The sequence below is a fragment of the Juglans regia genome, chromosome 8 (assembly GCF_001411555.2).
Source record: "Juglans regia cultivar Chandler chromosome 8, Walnut 2.0, whole genome shotgun sequence".
Taxonomy (NCBI): domain Eukaryota; kingdom Viridiplantae; phylum Streptophyta; class Magnoliopsida; order Fagales; family Juglandaceae; genus Juglans; species Juglans regia.
In genome coordinates this window covers 25,615,583-25,641,577 of record NC_049908.1, presented here as the reverse complement: position 1 = coordinate 25,641,577, position 25,995 = coordinate 25,615,583, and the positions used below count along the sequence as shown (strand labels likewise).

Sequence of the window (25,995 nt, the reverse complement as noted above, 5' to 3'; positions counted from 1 at the left end):
ACCATCGTCCGACACGCACACCACCGGGAGAAGCCTCATCCGCCGATCTTGTGTTCGACTGGATTCGGAGCCAATCGGAGCGGCGCGTTGCGCCGACGCGCGGTTTAAAGGAAACGCGTGGGGTTCCCAAACCACCGCGATTCATCTTCATTTTTGTGTCAGTGCTGTGTGGGTATGGTTTTCACTCCGTGGGATGTGAATTTGAAAGATGGTTTTTTTTTTTCCCGTTTGTGTGGATTTTTTTATTTCATTTTTTTGCTTGTTAGGTATTTGTTCTCCATTTTTTTTGGATGTGAATCTTCTTGTTGGATTTTTGTTCGTCGGTATGGAACATTTTTTGGACTCTGAAGGATGTTTTGATTTTTTTTTTCCCGTTTCGTGTGGATTTTTTTATTTCATTTTTATGCTTGTTGGGTTTTTGTTCCTCCAGCCGGCACCAGAGACTTTCAATCTTTTTTATGACATTATTCTCCTCTCTGATGGCCAGGTTGTGTATCAGGGTCCCCGTGAGCAAGTTTCTAGCTTACCCAAGTAAGTTTCTAGCTTCATCTTGATTTTGTGTATTATATATTTATAGATAATGTATGTATGTATGTATGTATGTATTACATCTCATTACACATGATTGTGATTAAATTTGCTCTATGATCATGATCATGTTGACGGCAAAGAAGGCCATGTTCATGACTCGACCAGTATTGACCATAGAACCTGCACATCTTCGCATGGGCAGGACTTCACGTCCTTGTACAATATGTAAATCCCCCTGCCTGAAAACACGCGCACACAAAGAAAGAGATTAAAATGATCAGCTTCTTTGATAGAACTAGGAGATATATATATATATATATTTATATATATGGACCTTTCTTTATACATCAGAATTTATTTATTTTTTCTGTTTAATATATCTTTCAAAGAAAAAATGCCCATCTTTACTTTCAAGGAATCTCTAATTTCTTTAACACACATAATTAGTCTATTATGAATATAAAATCAAATATAATGTGTGATGTAAGAATAATGAATATATGAGATCTTTTATATGTGCGTTTTGGCCCATCTTCTTTGATAGATCTTTATCTCCACCCACAGCCATCTCTGCCGACATTAATTAACAATATTCATTCTAATTGACAATAAATCAACATATCATCAAGCTCTTTTATATGTGCTTTTTGGCCCGTCTTCTTTGATAGATCTTTATCTCCACCCACAGCCATCTCTGCCGACATTAATTAACAATATTCATTCTAATTGACAATAAATCAACATATCATCAAGCTCTTTATGACAATTCTTTGCATTCTTTGCTGTTATTAAAACCATATCTGCCTTGCACTTGGGAACAGTAAACAACGTGGAAAAAGAAAAATAAGACTTCTGAACAGTGAAGGTACGTACTGCGATTCCGTTGCTTTCATATCAAACATATATTGCAAGCTTATCCTCATCTTCATCTCGGATTTTGTGGTTTATGGGAATGCATAACTAGCAGTACTGTAGTCTCTATTATGAACTGTACGTTCTCTATTTGTGTTTTTGGGCTCTTTGAATATAAGTTAAATGGGTTGATTGCAGCAGCCTGTACGACATGGTTATGTGTATCACATATATATTGAAGATTATGCTTGCTTGACCTGTGCCAAGCACATGTTTTCAACATGGTCCTTTGTCTATAGAGGTTGCAACAGAAAATTAGGTAGTGCGCTCCTTTGGTACATGAAAATGACCAGAGAGGCCACTAGGCTGATGTTTTGTTTCACACTGGGGTATGTTTGAATAAGAAACTCGGAAAAGTTTGAAATTTGGCCTTTTCCTGCCCCCAAGCATTTGGAGGGCAGATGGACCCTAACTCTAGACAACAACCCTGCCACTAAAACGTGCTGGTGTACCAAAGTCCATGTAAGGTAGAATGCATCCTTTATTTTTATAAATTAAAAAGAAGAAAAAATGATATGATGGGAACAGTCGTGTTTTGATGGGAAGGATGTGATGTGCAAATTGTATGTATATATGTTTTTCATTTTGTTTCTCACAACATTGTTTACAAGTGTTTCTTGCATCCAGATATAGTTGCTGAATTTATCTGGATATAGTTTCTCACAACATTTGACCCAAAACAGTATGGATTGTGGTTACTTTTATGGAATGATCTTCCCATTCTATTATGATGGTGTTTAAGCCTATGGTTAGTTAGCACTTTATGATCATTCAAAATCTCAAATTAGAAGCTGCAAATTGTATGTAAATAACTCCAGAATTTTGAATCTTGTGCTGTTTGAATTTTCTGTAAATTTATTTGTCTATTTGTCTATACAGATCCTGCATTTATATTCTGCTGGCTTGACTCTTCTTGTTTTATGTTTATTGTACTTGATCTTAAAAACATGTTTTTTGAGGTAGAAACTGTAATAGACTTTCTATATGGTTGTGCTCACAAATATCTTCACAGGTAATGTACATGGAAGATCAGATTGCGAAAGCCAAAGATCAAGCTCTAAGCAGGAAGGATATCGTGGACAAGGTAGAGAAGTGGAGATATGCAATCGAGGAGGAGAAGTGGCTGGAAGAATACGAAAGGGTAAAATGTCTTGAAATTTAGTTTTTCTATTAAATGCCAATCCCTTTTCTCAAGAGTAAGGTTGATATCTTGCTGCTAGCTGCTACTATTCAGCTACTACTATTGTTGGATAATCTATTGACTTTTATGAGTAAAAGATGCCAAATTTTCTGCAAGCATTCCAATTTGTTTTTTGTTTTTGTTTTTTTTTCATTTTAGCTTTTTATACCATGTTCAGTTTATGTTAATGACTGACTTTTATTTTAATAATATCTAATCCTATGAATTACTTCTTTCACTAGAATTATGGCTTGATACATTGTATATTGACAAATATCCCAAAAAAAAAAACAAAACCGTGGATGTCACAGTTGGCTAGAAGTGTGCTTTTCGAGAATAGTATAAAAAGAATGCAGGTCTTTTTTTACTTATAAAAACAAAAAAGAATACATGTCGTTATAATTGAAATTAGCTACTGAAAGACATCAGTGAATGGAGTAATATCTGATGCGAGATTGGGGATAAGAATTGATAGATCTTTGGTTATCAGAAGTTTTATCTAAAATATTAGTATGAAATTCTTATAAGTAGTGCTTAAGAAGACCAATCCCACCACCATTATTATTTTTTTTATTCTTTTGTAATTATTATATTTTTTGTTTCTATATTTGCTAAAATTTACTTTTTGTTTTTATTCATTAATCACCTTTTTTTTAAAAAAAAAAAAAAAACCATATCATTTTTGTAAAAAACTGTTTCACTTAACTAGGCAACGTGCATTTTTCCCAGGTAAGCCTCTTGACGTTCTTGAACTTGGAAGCTCGATTGCAGTCATGGCTTCCCTAAAAGTCAATAACATGTATTTATAGTGAACTTAGAATTCTATTAGGCTATTCTTGTGTGAACATCATACCTCATAGGGGTGCCCATTTTATGCTTGCTTTTGGGGAGATTTGGCCCATAAAGTCATTGTGTCCTTTCAAATTTGTTTTGTAGGTGAGTTAAGATACTTGTATGGCCTAACTCCAATTGCTGTAGTTGGAGGTTCATTCTTCCCAGGTACAGCTGGCCATAAGATATGCTGCAGCTAGCTGTGCTGTTTTGATTGGTGAACTTTAGTTTTTTATACCTTCTTTGGTTAACTTATCATTTTTGAATTACCAGTCCGAAAGCCTTTCTCCTTAGCTTATTTCAGGTCATCATGTTGGGCATTTCTCACACATGGTTCTTGAAATGCAACAATTAAATCCTTTGTCTGTTCTTCAGGTTTGAAGAGCCTCTTCTTGATCAAGTTTTGTGGTTAAATTATTACTTGTCTAAAAAATTCAAAGCGATAGGAAGAGGTCTATTTAATTATTTAATTTGTATTCTAGCCCCATCTCATTTGTGGTTGGATTTTCCAAAGAGAATATTTAATTGATGTGGGTGAGGTGTGGAGTCAATTTGAACTAAGAACCACTGTTCTAATATCATGTTACATCTCCATTTGGCCAAGAAATTTAACTGATGGGAAGAAGTGAGTTTAATTATATAATTTATATTGGAACACTCATCTTTCAAATTTAGTAGACAATGTTATTAAATGTTGAGTTTGTATTAAACTTATCGCAAGTAACTTTGCTAAAACTATCAATGTTATAAATGTGTTGGAGTATGTTATATTTTAAACTAATGTTTTTATCTTCTAATCTATGCAAGCATGTAATTATTATACTCTACTTAACTATCATTACCCTTAAATATTTGTTAGATTTCATATTTTTTCCTATATGTCTTAATTTATTGATTGAAATAAATTTTTTTTATAGAATATATGTTATTTTTTTAAAATAATTATTTCACCCAACTAGGCAAACGTGCTTTGCACGTTATTTTGACCTAGTATATATATATATATATATATAATATGTGTAAACTTTTGACTTTACGTAGGTAATTTACAGTATCATTAATGTTCCTTAAATGTATAAAATTACAAACGAAATAAAAAAGAAAATCCAAAAATGAAAATTAAGAACTGAAAAATGAAAAAATTATAAACTTAAAACAATAATGGTCGACACGTGCATAGCATCTGGAACATTTTGCCTGTATTTGAACTGGAAAATAAAAAATAATAAACTTAAAACAATAATGGTCGACACGTGCACAGCATGTGGGCTTCACCGTACTTTATATTGAGATCCATATTATCCAGAAAGATATTTAATGCATTGTTCACTATTGAGGTCTATATAGTGTCTCTGTTTTAATTGCAAAAGAAAAAAAAGAATTGGGTCATAAAATTTCAAAAACTCTCAATCCCCCACCCACTAAGGTGTATGGCTGAGTATTGATTAAGTTGGAGTATGTTTTGGATACCAACTCCGATTTACATAGCTTTCGATTTGACTTGATTATGATATATGAGATTGGAGTTGAAGCGTAGTCGGATTTGAATTATTTTTCAAATTCGTTATATAGTCTATATCATCATAAATTGTATAAATACCATATAATCGTTTTGAAAAAAAGTGATATTTATTATTAAAAAATTAATTTTTTTTTTTCATATGAATCTCATATTTAATTTATTTTTTTTAAAATAATTCTACGATAATTATATAATTCATAATTACAAATATCTTTTTTTCGTAACTAAAAATTACGAATGGATATTGCACATTTGCTCGCATTACTTATCATAATTTTTTTTTTTTTTTTTATAGGGCTTATCATAATTTTCTTAAAACAAAAGCAAAAGTGATGGGCCTGATTTCTTCTTCGGCCACTTCTTCATCCACTATTCTTCCGTAAATCTCGAACAAATCGTCCAAAATCCTTTCTCCGAAATGGTGGAAAATCATTGATTCTTGGGTACTGGCTCTTACTGTCATGGCCACATCCCTTCCATAGCTCAGACAATCCTTGTCGTCCCTGATCTCTGTTTCAGGCATCTCAACTCGGTCGACACCCAAAGAACCTTCCTTCTTCACCATTTCATCTTCTATTCCATTCTCCATTATTGCAGTTTCATAGCTGTGAGCATCATTGCCATATCTCTCGATTTCAAACATCTCAAATCGGTCAACCACAAAAGAACCTTCCTTTCTCACTTCATCTTCTATTTCATCATTTGATGGTGCATAGAAATGTAAATGGTAATCAAGCTTCTCCTTCTCAACTTCTCCCTTCAAATTTAGAGCCGAAAAAGCGAAACATCATCACACTTACATATAATATATATATATATATATATATATATATATATCTATCTATATATGAAGGAGTTTTATCTTCAAAAACATAATTTTTAATTAAATTGACGTTACCTTTGAGACCAACTCGGCCAAGGATCGGGAGAGAAGTTCCCAGAAGAAAGAGTTGCCTCTGTCAACATGATCTTGCCCTCCCCTACCCAGCAGTATAAGCACCAATCGTCCTCCAACAACAACTTCCTCAGACCGTGAGCAAAGGAAAACATTGAAATCCTCTTGAAACTGCTTGTAATATGCCTGAGACACCTGTGGAGGGCTGGATTCGGATATGTAAATATTGCCTTGGTTTATTGACTTGCCCTGTTCATCGTAAAGACCTGGGGGAACCTGCATGAATTTTCTAGTTGATAAAGATGATAAAACGGGGGAAAAAAGCAAAATAGATAGTAAACAAGTAGTCTCACCCTGGAGAGCCAGTGCAAACTGTAGGATGAATGGACAAAATGTAAGCAATTGTTGGGGAAAAGTCTTCCATAAAATGAGCCAGCATAGGCTCCTATGAAAATAGGACTCCCACAGCCAGTTCTCTCTTTTCTAAACTGCCTATAGAATTCCGGCAAGGCCTTGAAAATTGAGTTGAAGTCATTTGTCGGAAGATCGTTAAGGTAGACTCGAAACTCCGGTGGTGCTGGATTCAAGTTGTTGCGGCTCGACCCTTGAACAGTTTCAACAATGTCTTTGATGATGCTTAAGGAGTTGGGTCCAGAACCGCAACCCAAATCAGCTATGCCTATGCTATTTGGAATGGTGGTTTGAAAAAGTTGCTGCACTGTTGCTGTGGTTATGTGCTTCACCACATCGGAGGTCTTCTTCTGTATACAAAGAAAAGAAAATAAGGAAACCGATGGACAGTACTGGTGGTAGAGATTAAAAAATGAACTTGAAAGAGAGGGGAAGACCTGGAGGGAGGAGTTTTTAGCATAACTAAAGACCCCAATTCCTTCATTCATGTGGAAGACTTTCTCCACTTCCATTTGCATCGGTCAGGGTTTGCCTCTGATCTCTCTGGATTGAACTTGGTGGCGTATTGGCCTCTTTTCGTTTTGAAGCTAATTATGATGAAAGAAGATAAAAGAAGGAAAAAGCCGCATTTGTTTTGGCGAGGTAGACCACAGGGATAAGTAGGGCCGTAAATCGGTCCGCTCCGGGGAAAATATGGATAGAACCCGATAAGTAGCTACCGATTTTGGTTTGATTCAATCGTTTGGTTTGGTCTGATCTAATTGTTTTATTATTATTTTTTTTAAATAATTAATAAAAAAATTATTTAAATTATTAAATTAAAATTATGTAAATTATTAATGTGAATTATGTAACTAGCTAATTAAAAAAATATTTTATTATAATTATATTTATGATGTTGATAATTACTACTTACTAATTTAGAATTTACTCTTTTGTATGCATAATTATTAATAATGTCATACATTTTATATATGCTTAATGAATTTCAAATAATTTTATTGTATATAGATTATTCGTACTTTCTTACAACTTAGGTATTTGAAAAAATTACCTAATTATTTTAATTAAATGTAAATATTATGTAAGAATGTATGATGCATTAATTATTTATATATAATGACATAAATTATCATATGATTTATGAGTTATTATTAATTGATATCATATATTATTTTATATTTTATATGGTTAATAATAATAAATCAGATGAAAATTATATCATTAACTTATATAATTACTATATAAAAATAATATATTACATTATTAAAAATATTTAAAACAAATCTATTTAAGGGTTCAGTCCGATTTAGTCTGGTTCGGTCTAAAATTCATAAACTCCAGGACTGGACTGAGTTTCATTGGTCCACATATTTTGGGATCGAGACCGACCGGTCTAGAACTCGGTTCGGTCAGGACGAAAATTTCGATCCGGTTGGTTTTCACTGGTCCGAACCGAATTCCTTACAACCCTAGGGATAAGCCCATTGAAAAATGATACCACATAATATATTTTACAACATAATTTATAATTATATTTTAAAACGAGAATATTATAAAAATATTCGTAATATAAAACATAATTATCTAAATTACAGTAAAAAGATGTGTTTTGTAAATCATTTTTCAACCAATCAGGCCTATTTTTTTTCTTTTGCTTACTTTTCTAAGCTTTTACATCTTCCAGTAATGCGTTCAGTAATTGTGTTAATTGTCGTCTGTTGTTAAAAAAATAAAAGAATTATTTTGGTCCCGTCAAGTCAGAGTGCCAATATGTGATACGACTTGTGAATCTAACAAGAATACGATATAAAATTAGTAGATTTTGATTTGAGTCAAAACGAGTTGACTTGTTAAGACACAATTAATAAACAGGTCAATAACGGATTTACCCGCTTAACCCAAATTCAACCCGTAACAACCAGTTTAAATTTTATTTTAAAATTATAATTTTCTTATTGTTGTGTGATAATATTAATATTTTTCAATATGCTTACACTTTTATTGTTGAAATTGTAATTATAGACTTATGTTCATATTTGTTATTGTAGGGTTATAATATTAGTTATTATAGATTAAAATTTGAAAGATATTGATATTTTTTTATTAGTAAGTAATCTTATTATTTTTTTAAATATTATGATTATTAATAAATATAATTTTAATTTTTATATAAAAATTATGTTAATTAGATTAAATGGATTATCCAAATTGCGGCCGACCCCGCACTGGCCCCATATTCCGATATAGTGGCTAGTCCTCACTCACTTGGTATTGTCAGCGATCGTTGGCTTTGTGTCTCTATTTACCATTATATTTCTGCTTTCGTTCAATGACAACACAGAGTTAGTGGAAGTGAAGTTGTACAGTTACATCAATAATCAATTGCAATATCTTTCAACAAGTTGTGGTTTAATGCTGCAATCAAGCGATACACTGGTTGGATCAAATCAAACCGTTTTTTTATGGTCCCTCGTTGGCTTAGTAATGTGGACCGGAATTTATGAATATTCATTGCTTATTTCTTTTTTGTTTTATCCTCTCCCTCCGGTAATGCGATATACTTTCAAATTGTATTCGTGGTAGGGTTGTGCATCCGAATCCGAATCTAGATATCTCGGTAAATTCAGATCCAGATTTGGATTTTAAAAAACGGGTGGATATCCTTCAGGATAAACCGGATTGAAACTCGGGCGGATATCCGAATTTGGACCTGGATATCCGGTTTCAAACCGGAAATATGGATTTTATACTTTTTTTTTCCTGAGTTTTTGTTTGTTTTTTTGTTAAAAAAATGTTTTTACCACTTTTAAAATGCTTTTTGTTAAAAAAAAAAAAAACTTTTTAACACTTTTTAAAAGGCTTTTTCATCCAAATTTGGACCAATATTCGGATTTTATACCATGTTTTTTGTTTTTTTTTGAAATAAATATGTTCTTAACACTTTTAAAACGTTTTTTATTAAAAAAAAAACTTTTTAACATTTTTTAAAAGGCTTCTTTATAGGCTTTTATGTTTATTATTTTTTATAGGCACTTTGATGAATATTTTTTAGGCATTTTTTTTAACATTTTTTATTGCCTATTCAAATTTTTATAAAACAAAATAAATAGTAATATACATCAACATACACAATACATTACATTGTTGTTTACAAGGAACAAATAGTGAAAAATTTGAAGGCAGCAGCAAAGAAATGTGGAAGAACATTTGAAGTCGAGCCCCCTATCCTCTTCATTGTGAGCTGCGGGAAACAAAGAACTGGAAATCAAGAAATTAGTAAAAAAAATCATATCCCGATTGATATGCATATATATTAAAGAAAAAATGAGATAGTGAGAAAGCATAATAAGCATAATGGCAAGCCATGGAAGATGCATAACACAATCTTTCTTTTCATCTTTCACATCCCACCGTTGTCTTCTCTAATGCTCATCTCAGAGAAAGAGAAAGAGAAATAATGGGGTGAAGAAATGAAGTTCATAGTTTGAGTCATGTGGACAGCTTTCTCATGAATTTCACACAAAATAATCATCTCAACAGGTCATGAGGTTCACTTCTTGAGAACAGACAGGAGGAAAGAGAGATACCTGAATGAGACTAGAGACGAAGTGAGGCCTAATAAACTAGAGTATGCATTGAGATTTCTTATCAGATTTCTCCAGACCCAGATCCAAACCAAAAAACATGGAGAAATTTAAAGTCCATACAGACCTGCCAGAGAATGACAGGGTTGGAAGTCTTCGCGAGAAAAGGCTTTTAGGTCTTCTTTGCTGCTTGCGATTTGGGTGTTTTCAGCCCTTTTCTTGTCAAGTCAAAATCGGTTTTGGATTAGAATGTGGGGTTGGTTTGGAGGTGGTGGTGAAAACAGAGCAAGTAAAAACGAGGGGTTTTGACTTTATATATATATATATATATATATATATATAAATTTGCAAAATCAGATCTTGTCTGCTCATTCTAGGATACAAAATTTGTAAATAAACAACAAAAATTATTTTCAGTAGAAAAAACAAAACAAACATAGATACAAATCCAAACCCAAAGGAAGGAAAAAAAAGAAAAAGAAAAAAAAACACAGATAAGCCGACAGAAACTCAGATCTACAAGCACAGGAACTCAGATCTACAGAAACGTTTTTGCTGGAAGATTTTAAAAATAAACAAATCCAAAAAGTACATATACTAACACAGAATCTCAAATCTACAAATACAAACTTGGAGAGAGAGAGAGATTGAGAGAGAGAGAGAGGAAGTGAGCATCTGCATGTGAGACTGACGACTCAAACCCATGCTTTATCTTTTGTTTTGGGAAAAAGGAAACATACGGGTTATGCTTTTAAGTTTTAACTTTTGTTAAAGCCGGTTATGGATAACACCGGTTAAATACCAGATCCATAACCGATCTAGGCGGATATAATAATTTTGTATCTACTCGGATTATCCGGATTTTTGAATTTTTAACCGAATCGGAAAAAAATCCTGTGGCATCCTCGACCTCCACGTGTTATTTTTGTGGAGTTCATGACATCGGGATGATGACCACACGGATCACGCAGCCTGACGACCAGTGCTCAGAGTGTGTACATCATGCAATAAGTGTACAAAATAATATACACAGCAGAGAAATAAAAGGTCTTCTTTATTAAGTACCAAAATTGTTCAAAAACAATAAAGTAATTTTACAAGGATTAAACACTCATCCGACAGATAAATTAAAGATAAGAAATAACATAAGGGAAATAAATCCCATAACACTGAACAGTATCTTAGCAACTCAAACTTTCGGCGGAGCTGATCCCTCAGGCTCATACTTGGGCTTTGCGTTAGACTCTACGGTACCATAAGACGGAACCGTAGGGTAAAACACCACAATGAGATTATGACATCTCAGCAAGTAATTAACCAAAATAACATCGAAGAGATATACAGAAATAACATGCGTCCCATACGGACATAATCCACATAAAACAACATCTCATTTCCTTTTTTCCAAAATACCCTTTTTAACCACTCATACCAAAAATCCCATTTTTGGTCCAATCATAATTATTAAAAAGCATGCGCCACGGTCTCCCCTATGGACCGTCCGCACGACCTAGCTCTCATTGTCACATTTTTATTAAACCACCCAAACCACCCATCTCCAGCTCCGATCCACCATCGGTGAAGCTCCACCATCCACATTTCAGTTTTGAACATTTTGGCCTTTAACCGCCCTCTACGCCGCCACCCACGGCCAAGCACCACCACCATTAGCTTCACCGACATCCTTAAGCCCTTCTCGTGTAATCTCAAGTCTTTGTTTGTCCCCGTTCAAAAACTAGCACTTTGAGACCCACGACCACAGTGCATTTTGCACTGTTACATTGCTGTGTCGCCACTTCTTGCACCACTGTGATACTTCGAAAATTATAATAAAGCGCTGTAAGTATTTTTTTAAAGAACTTTCATGATTTAAATGTATTTTTACACTAACTCATTTTACTATGAACTGGTTGGTTATGCCGAACTGAGTCCGAGGAGTAAGGGGGTCGGATGGATTGGAGGATGGAGTTATTTGTGTGTTTTGGACTGTGTTGTGAGTTGTTGGATGTTGGATATTGAGACGTTTCATGTACATTGCATATTTTCACGCATGATCATGTTTGTAAAGGAAACTGGATTTTCGTGTAATTGCATTCATGCTCATGTGTTTTATAGAAAACTGGATTTTCATGTAAGAAATAGTTTTTGGATGCGTGTGTATCACAACCCCAAGCCGAGATGGGGCATTATCTCGATGGAGCTCTTCTAGTCACTCGAGAGCGGAATATACTGAGTGACGTCCCTTGGGTTGTCGCTGGGCGACAACGAGATCGGACGGGATGATAACGCTCTCGTGCCGACTCCATGGCCCCTCTGCTGGCAGGGGCTAGAGGATGCTTGGCCACGTACGCGCTGGGCGCGAAACTGGGCATCGCTCGTTACAAAGTCACACGCACGGTCATTACCCATGGTATGGCAAAGGGAGCCAGGGTGTGCGGATGGTCCCTAGGGGAGATTAGGTGCATACAGTAAAATTGGTTAATGGGCCATTTTCTGGGAAAATGGCGAGTTCTTGAATAAAAATGATAAAAAGGATGTTCATTTTGGCGTGCGTTGGTAAATGTTCATTTTTGGGAAAAAGATGTTTTGAGAATAATGCATACTTCATCATATGCATGTATGTTGGTTGCATTAATGCATTTTTATTCTCGTGAGTTGTTAGGATTATACTTACCAGCGGTACTGTCTTATGGTAACTCAGATTTCGATGCAGATGAAGCTGAGGGTGAGCCTGAGGATTCGGCTCCGTTCAAGGAGTGATATGGATCACTCGTATTTGTTTTGGACTTGTATTATATTTTATTTTGGGATAACTGTATACCTTTTTTTAGTCATTTTTACTTATGTTAATTTGTATTAAAAATTCTGGTACTTAGTTGACTTGCGTAAATTATCCGTTGCATTGTTCATTGAACACTGTTGCATGTACACACACTTGGTACTATCATTGGGATGTGTGACCGTGTTGTCATCATCTGGGTGTCTTGATTCCCGTGTTCCCGTACATGGGGGTCGGGGGCGCCACAATGGAGGGACATCCACTCAGAGAAGTCTAAACCATAGTGGGAGGATTTGCTGGTAGGGGTGTTTCCTCAAGTAGAAAAGCACACGCCAGGTGGGCCTAATACCACGAGGTATACTTGGTCGAATATCATCCCGCCAAGCATCGAAGGGGTGAGCCTACCCTAGTCATCTCCTTCACAGAGGTCGACGAGGAGGGGGTCCTTTACCACTACGATGACGCGCTAGTGGTGACTATGTTGGTCACCAACTTCACCACCCGTAGGATCCTCATTGACAATGGGAGTTCGGTGGGCATACTATTCTGGGAGGCCTTCACTAGAATTGGAATAGATGTTGCTCGGTTGCACCTGGTCCCCACGCTATTGAAAGGCTTCTTCGAGAGTATGGTTTCACCTGTGGGAACCATCACCAAATGGTTACCTTATCCCTCTCGCGGTGGAGTGTGGGTAAGCTTTTAGCAACCCAAAGATGAATGCTTACTTCCTTGAGAGTGTCAACAGGTGGGTGCGGGTCCAGTTACAAAATGCCCAAACGACGTACCACCCACTGGACCAAATGGGAGAATTAGACCAAAGGCTATTTTACCCCTCCTGCGATGGAGAGCTAGTCATGCCCCCTAGTGGCCCTAACAACTTACCTCGACCTCGCTGCAATGAAGAGTAGGATTAGTGCCAGCCTGACCCAACAATTACATTCCATGCGATATCAACGAGAGGGTGTGGGTCCAGTTGCAGACTGCTCGAAAACTTAACTCCTCGTGGGGTAACAGAGATGAGTTTAGCCAGAGGTCGCTCGGACCCTTCAGTGGAGGAGAGCGGGTCCAGCCTTTAGGCGGTCCAAATACTTACCTCGATCTCTGCTGCAGATGAAGAGTGGGTTTAGCGCTAGCCTGGCCGAAATCCTACCTTTCCCTGTGACGTCAACGAGCGGGAGTAGGTTCAGTCTCAAACTGACCGATCAGATTACCTTCTCGCAGGGTAATAGGGGCGAGTTGAGCCAAAGGCCTCTAGGGCCGTCTTGTGGAGAAGAGCGGTTCAGCCTTTAGGCTACCCAAATACTTACCCCAACTCCTATCGTGGCGAAAGAGTGGACCAACCCCACGGCTATTCGAAGAAGTTACGTCCTTGAGGAATCAAAGGGGTGGGTTTGACTTGTGGCATCTTTGACCTCCCCAAGCTGAAAAAGTTAAAACAAGGAGTTACGTGATGTCAATAGGCGGGAGCAGGTTCGAACTTAGACTACTCGGACAAGTTACCTTCCCGCGGGGTAACGGGGATGAGTCAAGCCATATGCCGCTTGGACCCTCTCGCGAAGAAGAGTGGGTTCGACCTTTACGCAACCCGAATACTTAGCACGACTCCAGTCATAATAAAGAACGAATTGGCCCATGATCACCTAAAGAAATTACCTCATCGGGGGAAAAAAGGGCAGGTCGGCTTGAGGAGTCTGATCTCTCCCTGCGGGATAACAGAGACAAGTCGAGCTCGAGGCCGCTCGGACCCTCCCGTAGAGGAGAGCGGCTCTAGCCTTTTGGCGGTCTAAATACTTATCCCGACCTTTGCTGTGAACGAAGAGTGGCTTTAGCACCAGCCTGGCCCAAATCCTACATTTCCCTGCGATGTCAACAGGCAGGAGAGGGTTCGAACTCAGACTACTTGGACAAGTTACCTTCCCGTAGGATAATGGGGATGAGTCAAGCCAAAGGCCGCTCAGACACTCCCACGGAGAAGAGCAGGTTCGGCCTTTAGGCTACCTGAATACTTACCACGACTCCCATCACAATAAAGAACAAACTGGCCCACGACCATCCAGAAAAATTACCTCATTGGGGGATAAAGGGGCAGGTCGGCTTTAGGCGTCTTGACCTCTCCCTGCTGGGTAATAGAGACAAGTCGAACTAGAGGCCGCTCGGACCCTCCGGTGGAGGAGAGTGGGTCCAGCCTTTAGGCGGTCTGAATACTTTCCTCGACCAACGCTACTAATGAAGAGTAGGTTTAGCGCTAGCCTAGCCCAAATCCTACCTTTCCCTGCGATGTCAACAAGTAGAGTGCGGGTTGAGTCTATTGACTGCTCGAATATTGCGACAAAAAGCACGGACTTCAGCAACAAGGACGTCGACAATACGAACATTGGCGACGTAGCAGAAAGCAACAAGTGTATTACGATATAGGCCGGGAGGCCCATGTTTGCAAAATTAACTACTGCCCTTAAAGACAAAATGGTGATAGCATTCTTGTTTTCTAATTAGGGATCGAATATGAAATGCCAATGGAGAAGGACAGGTATAGTTCCAAACTGCCCGGACGACTTTCCTCATTGCGGGCGAAGGCGATGGGCTGTGCCAGAGGCTGCCTTGTCTCCCCGCTGTGGAGAGCAGGATCAGCCCAACGGCTAGCCGAAGACTTGACCTCGGCCATCAACGCGGCAAAAAGCAGCCCGACCTACTCATCCAACTATATTGGAAGGGCATAGAGATGACCGCATGGCCAAGTAAAGCATGGTGACGCAAAGTGGAAGAATAAAAGAATCAGCGGCGTAAAGCCCAACCATAAGACGGACAATGAAAAAAGAAATCCGCACAAGGAGAATGCAGAGAAACGTTGGCCTTGTCAAACAAAGTCGCTAAGGCCTCAGAAGAACGACTACACAACAAAGGCGAATGAAAGTAGCGTGAACAGGAAAGCCAACGGCCAGTGGGGTCGACAAGCATAGGCTGGACACTGGCGGGGTGGACCGTAAGGCCCTGTGTGGCAAATCCTTGTGGCCAAACCCCATTGACCGGCCATAAAGAGAGAAGAATGAGACAACAAACAAAAATGCCCAAAGACATATGGCCGGAAGTGGTCAATAAAAAGTAGTATCGTCAATCATTGACAGCTGTAGCATAAAACCATAGAGTTACGAAAAAAAAATTGCAACATAAAAGCCATAGACTAGAAAAGCGCAATGATACATAACTAAGGCCAGCTGAGTGCGACAAAAAGTTGGAAGGCACAAAAAATCAAAATCTTAACAAGTAAAATCACGTGGAGGTCCCGAGAGGATGACTACCCGGTGAGGGTGGACGAACATAGTGCAAATGGATGAATACAAGGCTAGCGAGATAGTCAGGAATCCTACGATTTCTTGACCCAAATTCCCTCAGGTCGGCCACAAACAAAACAAAAAAAGGGGGAGGGGGAGAAAAGAAAAGAAAAAGCATGAAAGGAAAGCATAATAGAGGCATGCGGCCCGACACGACAAAAAAGCGAAATAATTTCATTAATCAAAGTTATATACAAGTCGCATGGCTACAACATATACGCATATACATTCAGCAAAAAGAAAAAAAAAGGGAAGAACAAAATTAAAGAGCCGCAACGACACTAGGGAGCTAAGGCATGGCAACGTCAGGTCGTGGCACTAGGAGTACCAATCTCAGGCTCACTAGGCTTTGGAGTAGCAGGCTCAGGCACGACCAGAACGTTCGGTCTTGGAAAAGCTTCGGGGATCTCTTTCCTTCCCAAGTCACGACTAAACACAAAACCCGCCTCATTGACATAAATATTGGCAAGGTCGAGGTCCCGCATTGACCTACGGCCCTCGGCACACTCATTCGCCCACTCTTGATCACCATCGCCCATGACCAACTTCAGTTGCCTTTCTAGGTGGGAGGCGGCCTTGTATGCTTGAGATAGGTCGTCCCGAAGGTCTGTGATATGTCGCTCCAACCGTTGGCGGTCCTCTCTCGCTTCCCTCGCCTTCCTTTTGAACCTCTTCCGGCGATTATCAAGTTTCTTATTCTTATTGTGCTCATCTTTCAAGGCAAGTTGTACCCTCTTCAGCTCTCGCTCCAGCTGCTCTCTCTCTTCCCACTCACCGCGAGCATAGTGAAGGGTGGTTTGGGTCATCGAATGAAGGTCCTAGTTCTTTTGCTCAACGACCTCCTGGTCGTCCATAAAAAAGGCCGCCAGCTGAGAAGTACCTTGATAACAAGAAGGGTCGGCACACAACAATCAGTAAAGGAAGACTAGAAAATAGCGAGAGAAAGGAAAAGAAGGAAGAAGGAAATAGCCAAACCTAGTAGAAAAAGCTGGAAAACACTTGACGACCTGGCTGATAGCCTCCACACGGCTCCTTTCGATTTGCAGCCAAAACAAAGGAGGGATAACTTCTTCTGAGCCCTCGGTTTTGGACGTTTGTATAGCCACCTCGTCCCGATGAGCTCTGTCGCTAACCTCGTTGGCATGCGCTCCCGTCTAAGTGGGTGGATCTTCACATGAACCTCTTGGACTGGAGCCAACTAGAACATCCAGAAGGGGATTACTCACGATTGGTTAGCCTAGGTAGGCGGGTCGTCGAAAAAATGCCTCGGACTCAAGCCGACTAAAACACTCGGAAAGGAGTCGCCCTCCACATGGTGCTCAACCTGGGTAGGCAGGTCGTCGCATGGACTCCTCGGACCCGAGCCGATTGCAACATCCAAAAGGAAGTTGCCCTCTGCACCATGCCCCACCTCCTCGACACAATTGCTGGAAGTAGTCGCTACTGCCCCTTTGGTAACGGCATCCACACCTCCCGTGAAATCCTCGACCTCGTCCCCGAAGGTGTAACTACTTGCAACCGATCGGACTGAAGAAGTAGGAGAAACCCCTGGAATACGTTGCTCCTCAGCAACCCGCCCATGGACCTCGACCGTAAAGACTCCCCCGAGTAGAGCATCTATTTCACCCGCTTCTGGGGGCACATCAGAAGCACCAGTTGGCAGTGGCATCGCTGAGGGAATATTGACAGAATGACCTCTCGTCAGGGCGTCCAAGAACTCTGAGGAAAAAGGCCCTATCGGCACCTCCACCAATGTCACCAGGACGACAGGACATCGGACTGTGGGACTAGCCAACTCTCGCCTTGGAGGAATCAAGACTCCAGAAGGGGGCCTGCTGTCAGCTCGGACACCCTCTAAGTAAGGCTTCTTCCCCTTGCCCCCTGGAGAAGGGTCCGACGGGCTCTTTCAGGTAGGAGCGACTCAGGGTTGGCCAACAGTCACCATGTCTCAAAAGGAAAGTGGCGAAGGGGAGGTAGAGAATCCATTATTCTCTCCTCGGAATGGAGGACTTTCGAGAAGACGATATTGGGGTTCTTCTGCACCCATTCTTGAACAATTGTAATGCGTTGTGCCTCATCAGAGGTAGCCATCGGGCGCACTGGCTTGTCTTTCAGAATCCTCCCCCAGTTCGTCTAGATAGGAAACTCGCGAGGACTCACCTGACCCACTGGAAACTCCCACCCACAGCTAGACACAAAGAAGAACTTCGTAGACCAATCCTTCACCTTGCGATACCTTGACTCCAGGTTAACAAGGGCATGTATCGCCTTAAAGCTGCAGATGCTCCCCTTCTGCCATAGCACCTTGTGAGTAAGGAGGAACTCATGGCTGGTAAGATCAGCATCGTCCGAATCCAATTCCAGCAAAGCACACTGCCAGATAATGCTGTAACAAATCAAAAGCCTCCAGGCGTTCAGATGCAATTGAGAGGGGGCTAGGTTGAGGTGATCCAGCAAGTTGTGAACCGGGTAAAGGAAAGGCAGCCTTAAGCCATACGAAAACATGGATTGAAATAGGGCCACTCATGTAGAGTGACCCTCAAAGTCGACGACACCCTTGTGTGGACCAGGGACCTCGAAGAGCACTGATTTCGGCACTTGGTAAGTAAGGGCCAACGAGGCCAGCATCGCTGCATGGGCATTGGAATGACAACTAGTGCCCCCAAAAGTTGGTCCGACGTTTGCATCTCCCCCGTCAGAAGCCATGGGTTGAACGGATTTCTCAAAAGCCATAGACACAAAAGTAGAATGTAGTAAAGGAAGGAGAATAAGTGAAAGGAGGAGAAGTTGGAAGAACAAGAGAGCTACGGTGCAATGAAAGGAAAGAGAACCCTAACCTCGACTGTATTTATATAGGGGGGAGACAACGGTTGATCTCCCATGCCCCGTGGTAGAAGGGAGGTGTATGAGACGTTTTGAATCCCGAGAATATAATCCACGAAGAGATGCGTAGGCAAAGAGCTGCCTGACACCCTCAACATTAATGTACATGAAAAGACACCACCAGAATTATTGAAAAATGAGCCAACAAGAATGGAGGGGAAATGTTACCAGGGTAACCAAACGATGGGAACCTTCAGAACCACGTACACGTCATTAGAGGGATCCCATCCTCGACAACAAGGCGGGTTCAAGTAATAATAATTCCCACCATACTTGTTCTGTGACAATTAGTGGGGTAACTGTAAGGGAATCTTCCCACCTCAATCCCTGCAGGCTAGAGAATGGAAACCAAGGGAATAAGGGCCAAAGGCCCAGCCTAGAACAAGTAGAGTCTCCTACTTGGCCCATGGGTAGGTTCCGTGCATGAGGGAACGTGCTGCAGGGGATGAGACTTGTCGACTTGGAGACCTTCAAATCTTGTCCAGCTCTTGAGTGCTTATCCATGTAGTGGACTTAATGCATGGGGGACCCTCGATCCTCTAACAGGAGGGGCATCAATGACCAAAAAGGATGCTAGCGGGGTGAGGAAAATAGCATAATCACACCATATTAATGGCACCACTACACGAGTTACATGCCACATTAATGACGTCATTGTAGAGTCACGCCGCATTAAAGGACCCTGATAAAAGGAACAGTACAAAGGACACGGACCCCATGGGGCAGACACAATCTGTCCCCCAAGACTTATGGTATAAATAGGAAGTCTCAGGTATGAGAAAACTCTCTTTGATCCGTAGACTCTCATACTTATTTATAAACTTTCAAGGGAATTGACTTATTTGGCATCAGAGACTCCCCGGCCCAAAGGCCCCCCCCCTCTCCTAGTTGCCTCTTTTCACATCTTTTGCAGGCCCAAGTTCTGAAGATTTGAGTTGGGGAAATCTGACCCAAAGGCATGCGAAACACGACATTGACATATAGTTCCTGTTACTTTTGTTAGTTGTTACAATATTCAGAATATCTTTGGTATCTTGTACTCTGATTGTTCTCTTTATTTAATCATTTAAAACTGTAATTTTGTTTGGTTTTATTTGATCTGTGTTTAATCAGAGTCCATAACAGACTTCGACTTCAAGGAGCTCAAGCTTCTAAATTTTGACATCGTTAGAGTATGTGAAATTAGCACTCTCAAAGGCTAAGTTGATGAGAATATCATGTAGATTTAATTATTTGTATTATAGTCTTAACATTTACACTAAACTGTGAGCTAGCCACACTCTGCCTCAATGAGTTGGTCCAATATGTGAAATATATAATTAAATGGAGTACAATGTTGAGTAAAGATTCGAACTCAAGAAACTCATTCTAATATCGTGTAAAATTATCACTTATCTCAAAAAGTAAAACTTTTAAAAAGATATAAATTTAATTATTTATATTATATTCATAACAAACTAACTTCAAGAGAAATACTAGAAAACATATATCTTAGCACTTACTAAGGCATCTAGCTAGCTTTGGCATTAACACAATATTAGCCTGTTTTCTTCATGTTCAGGTTCTACTACTTGCCAATCATTATGCAAACACACTGTTTCATATAAAATTCATGACAACTAAAGGTATATCTATATATCTATTTCTATTTGGGGTGTCAAATCATGTTAACGGGTTATATTTATGTCGTGCCAATGCATGTATAGTATATTATATGGGTCAACCTGAATACGATATGTTAAGCTTATCGTGTCAAAATCTCAAATCCTAACATGACCATTAACATAACGAGTTGACACGATATGACACATTTTGAACTGTTAGTGAATACCACGAAATAGATTAACATGACCCGATCCAACCCATTTCAACCCGTTTATGTAAATAGGTTAAAAAAACTTGAAATTAACCCGTTTGACCTGATTAAATTTAATATAATTTTATATAATTGTTAAAATCACAATATTTATAAAAAATATAAAACTAACTACAAGTCCAAAATTACAATCCAAAATCACAATATTCATAATTATACCCTTTTACTTTTAGGTAAAAGGGTATAATTATAACTTTAACTTTCTTAACGGGTCATAATGGGTCAAAACAGATTGACTACCAACCCGTTAAGCAATCGTGTTTTAACGGGTCAACCCGTTTTGATCCGAACCCGTTAAGACTAAACCCAAACTTGTTATTATCATGTCGTACTTGTGTTGGGTTAACGTATCACGTCACATATTGCCACCCCTAATTTCTATATCTAATAGCCAAGTTAATTTCTTTTTGCTGATCGTGTCACATAAAATACATTTGAACGTCGATAATAACGTTCAGACGTTCATCCGGCAGATGAGCATTTGAATGAAAAATTGCTAACATTCGATATTTTCATTCGCATGGTCGAAGTTAAACGTTTGAATGTAAACACGTTCTTACGTTTGTGATGTGACGTTTGAATTTTGCATTCACATATTACTGGGCAATTGTTCGAATGTGCAATGAAGATAGCCCAAAAAGAAGCATCACAAAATGATATTTATGAATGTTAGAGATGAGGCAAATCAAAGGTTCACACAATTGTTACTGATCCCAGTTTAGGCACGATTGCAATCAGGAGAAGAACTTCAGGGGACTTGAACCCCTAAAAAGAACTTAAGGGCAACGTGTTATGTTGTCACTAATTATGATCTGACACATAGTGCAAGTCTAATTTTCAGATACATAATTTTAGTACACGAAAAGATAAAAACATTAGCCAATTAAGTATATATTTATTGCCACAGTAGTACTGGAGGGAAAAGTAGAAACAAAAGATATAACAGCTTGTAGTCAATAGCTGTATCTGTGATTAGGTGAGTATGTATGACTACTCTTATTAAAGCACTACATAATATTTTGATCATCATTTTTTTGTCACAGAAATGATTAAATTGGTAATCCCTGGTATGATCTCTTGAGAAATGTGTCCCAAAAGAATTTCCTTGTACCTGCAGATAACCTCCTCAATGATGCCATCTCCAAAGTGATTAACTAGCAAAGGTTCTGCAACTGCTCTTATGGAATTTGCAGCAATTTCAGATACATCAGAGTGGTTGTATTCATTATAATAAGTGCTACTGCTGATTTCAGAAAACTCCAGTCTATCAATGGAGAAAGATCCTTCTTCCAAAAGCTCGGATTTCACTTCGGATAGAGATGGAGTGTAGACAGGAATGTTGAAAGAATCCATTTGCTCTTCTCTTATGACTCCCTATATATATATGTATATATATAAATGATTCATATGCCAACAAATATTAAGAATGCGCTGGCATAATTTACAATTAATGGTGCTGCTTACCTTGGAGACCATGTCATTTAGTGCCATGGCCAAAAGCTCCCACATGGAATTAGGAGCTTCTTTGTTAGTTGGATCTTCACTTTTTCTCCCAATAAACGTTAAAACCATTCGTCCTCCTGTTATCATTTCTTCTGCACGACACTTTAAAAATGTAGAGAAATCTCTTTGAAATTGAGAATAGTAAGCCTTCAGCACATTTGGTGGGCTTGTGCTCGCGATGTAAATGTTCGTTTTGTTATTCTCTATCTGTTCAGGAACCTATAGAACAGTAACATTACTTACACACACATAAATATTATTTATTTCATAATATACACAACCAAACTACCGTGACAATAGGCTGCCTCTGATTGAAGCAAGAACAAAAAAACCAAAAAGACAAGATCAGGCAAATGGGTAGCTAGCAGACCAAGCATAAGTACTTCTAGCTCAATAGAAGTTGATATACACTACAATATTAGGATTCAAGGCAATCCAATGCATGCAGAATCGGCCGCAATTTGCAATGGTTGTAACTAGGGGTATCAAATCGTATTAAATGGTCGCATTCGTATCGTGTCAAAACATGTACATTATACTTAATGGGTTAGTCCAAACACGTCCTGTTAAGGATTTCATGTCAAGATTTCAAAGCCTAACACGACCCATTAAGATAACGGGTCGACACGATACTACTTGTTACTGAATACGAAATAGATTGACGATACGATACGATACGACACGACACAACCCAACCCGACCTGTTTCAACCCGTTTACGTTAATGATTGATTTTCTATAAATATTAAAATATAAATAATATCTATGAAAAATAAAAAAAATAACTAAAAATCCAATATTACAATCCAAACAATAAAAATACGGACATTAAAAACCCAATAGTACCAACTATGATAAACACACAATTACACAAAAACAAAAAACATACAATGTAATAATATTAATGTTATAATCCCAAATATGATGTAAATTCAACTTTCTTAGTGGGTCATAACTGATTATAATTGGTTGACCCATTAGTAACCCGTTAAGCAATCGTATCTTAATGAGTCATTTTGTTTTGCCTTGAACCCGTTAAGGCGAAACCCAAATCCATTTTTATTGTATCGTGTTCGTGTTGGGTTAATGGGTCGTGTCACATATTGCCACTCCTAGTTGTAACATATAGCTATAAATGTTGTAGAGAGTACCTAGAACACAGACCAAGCATATAGTAGTGAAAACCCATTAAATAAGGAGTAGCAAAGAGAAAAAAGCAAGGATTACTACATAGTTGGGTCTACAAAATATTTAAGCAACAGGTCCAATAAACGTTTGTTATTTCCATGAATGCTTCCCACATTATAGGGGAAGTACAACATGTTACAATATCATATGATCATGACCTCATATCATATTATTATTGAACCTTGATTATTGATAATTGTTGTACTTTTCGTTTATAGTGTTAAGAATATAATATAAATAATTAAATCTATCTTTTTCCATCAGTTTAAACTTTTGAGACAAGTGATGATTTTATATAGTATTAGATCAGTAGAGGTTTTGAGCTTGAACCTTGAATCTATACTTTACCCATTTTATTAAATATTCCATTAGTTTAAAATTTTAGGACAAATGAAAATTTGACATATAGAAAGAGTTACCTGAGATAACCAATGAAGACAATAAGAAGAATGAAGGAAATGAAGACTCTTCTTCATAAAAAGCCTGCCATAAAAAGAACCAGGAACTCCTGAGAAAAAATATGGACCAGCGTCTTTAGCTTCGAGTTGACTGCTCAAATTTTTCTGGAAGCTTGGTAGGGACTTGAACATAGTATTGAAGTCATTCCCTGGAAGGTCATTTAAAAGCACTTGAATTTCAGGAGATTGATGGCCTGATTTTTGGCGAAGCTTCTCCACTATTTTAATAAGTTCAGAAACCACGAACAGAGAATTGTGTCCAGAAGAACAACCCAAATCGGCGATGACTAGGCTACTTGGCGAGGTGCTGCTGTAGAGATTGGTCATAGCCTCCTCTATAATGGGCAAGGTCATAGATATCACTTTTTTCTGTTCAGTGTCCAAACAAATTAAGAATCTAAATGAGTTTCTCATATGCTTAGTTTACATAATGAACATTGGTTGTGAACTAATTTTCATCAATTATTAATTGGATGTTAAAATGCAGAAAATATAGCAAATATTGCAATTTATTGATATAATAGGTGCGTAAAGATGACCCTAAATTATGCAGGGTACGTAATGATATACTCACAACTCGTTTACAGCTCAATTTATAATTAACTAATATAAAAATTGCTTCAATTTTAATACATGCATGGTTACAACTTTCAATTTAAAATAAAATTGTAAAAGATTGGTAAATTTATCATATATCTTTTTCTGTATATAGCAAGAAGATCCTGATCTAATGGAATAATATATGTAGTGTCAATGAATAATAGTGATGCGTGGCACATGATCTTGATCAGTCCTCGAAAAGGTAGGCATGCATCCACCTACAAAATTAAAAGGAATATGCAAAATATGTAGATATAAGGCTCTAGCTAATTCACGATCTCAACCTCAAACTCCGAGAGATATATGCTATGGACATTCTCTCTGAGTTTTCAGGCCAACTTCATGCATGAATTCCATTAATTGCACGCACACTAATTGTAAAATGTGTGATTGGTATGGGATCATATGGGAATTAGTGAAAGAGGTCAACGTACGGGATCGAATGTCTTCGATCTCAGTTGTAGAATGGCATGCATGCATGCAGTGATTATAATTAATTATGAGAAGGCCGTGCGTAGCCCATTATAAATTCACGTAAACATATTAACTACGAAACATCTTCTGATCATTTGTTGGGATAATAAGTAATCATGACCTGTAAGTGGGAGTTGTTTGAGTAACTGGTTTCTCCCGTTCCTGCATTCATGTGGAGCACTTGGCCAACTTCCATCTCTCTCGATCTCGATCAGCTTTTGCCGCAGCTACCCGTGCGTACGTACGACGTTGCTGTGTGAGCGAGCTTGTGCTGATTTCTTGATGCTGCGCCTCAGATCTGTACTTATGCTAGCTTTTTAATTAAGAAGCCGGCTAGCTACTCATGTACTAAAATGATTAACTCAAGAAACTATTTAAAAGAATGGCCAGGGAGGTTAACTAGAATTATAATGGATCGAGGCCATTAGAATCGTTCTCCAAGCACCACATAATTTTCCCGCCCGTTAGAATCGTTCCAGGCTTCCAGCTGGTTGGTCTGTGCATATTTTCAATCTTAAAGTGTGCATATTGTCAATCTTAAAGTGTGTAAGTCTTACACATTTATTTTAAAAAAAAAAAATATATATATATATATCTAAAATTTACATGAAAAAATTATTTTTTTAATATTAGATTATACTTCTTTTTAAAAGGAATATGCGAAACTTGCATACTCAAACTATATTTAACATTATTCTTTTTTTTTTTAATAATACTAGGTACAAACTTAGGTACATTTGTGCATGCACCTTATAAAAAAGTAGGGTCTATATTAAAAAATAATTTTTTCACATAAATCTTAAATTTATCTAATTTTTTCAAATGGAGTGTACATGAACTTGCACATATTAGAATTAGAAATAATTTTTTTTACACTATTAATCACAACGTGCCTAGCTATATAGAAGTTAAAAATAAGAATAAAAATAAATAATAGTTCCAGCCATAAGGAAAAAAAGTTGCGCGTACACTTTAAAATCCTATCGTTAGCCGTAGTTTGAAAAAAAAAAACAAAAGAAAAAAAAACAAAAATAAAA

At 38.2% G+C, this 25,995-nt stretch overlaps 2 protein-coding genes across 2 annotated transcripts; both read right to left on the bottom strand.

Annotated features, from left to right (window-relative positions):
• Window positions 1-5,220: 5,220 nt before the first annotated feature.
• On the bottom strand, window positions 5,221-6,886 carry LOC109005344 (salicylate carboxymethyltransferase-like). Its single transcript, XM_035693591.1, has 4 exons — window positions 6,720-6,886; window positions 6,225-6,632; window positions 5,875-6,147; window positions 5,221-5,733 (listed from the first exon to the last, which is right to left on the bottom strand). The coding sequence occupies exons 1-4, from the start codon at window positions 6,798-6,800 to the stop codon at window positions 5,278-5,280; spliced, it is 1,218 nt and encodes a 405-aa protein (XP_035549484.1). The 5' UTR covers window positions 6,801-6,886; the 3' UTR covers window positions 5,221-5,277.
• Window positions 6,887-21,412: 14,526 nt separating this feature from the next.
• LOC108983099 (salicylate carboxymethyltransferase-like) lies at window positions 21,413-25,337 on the bottom strand. Its single transcript, XM_018954637.2, has 4 exons — window positions 25,080-25,337; window positions 23,846-24,253; window positions 22,201-22,458; window positions 21,413-22,110 (listed from the first exon to the last, which is right to left on the bottom strand). The coding sequence occupies exons 1-4, from the start codon at window positions 25,152-25,154 to the stop codon at window positions 21,763-21,765; spliced, it is 1,089 nt and encodes a 362-aa protein (XP_018810182.1). The 5' UTR covers window positions 25,155-25,337; the 3' UTR covers window positions 21,413-21,762.
• Between the last annotated feature and the right edge of the window lie 658 nt (window positions 25,338-25,995).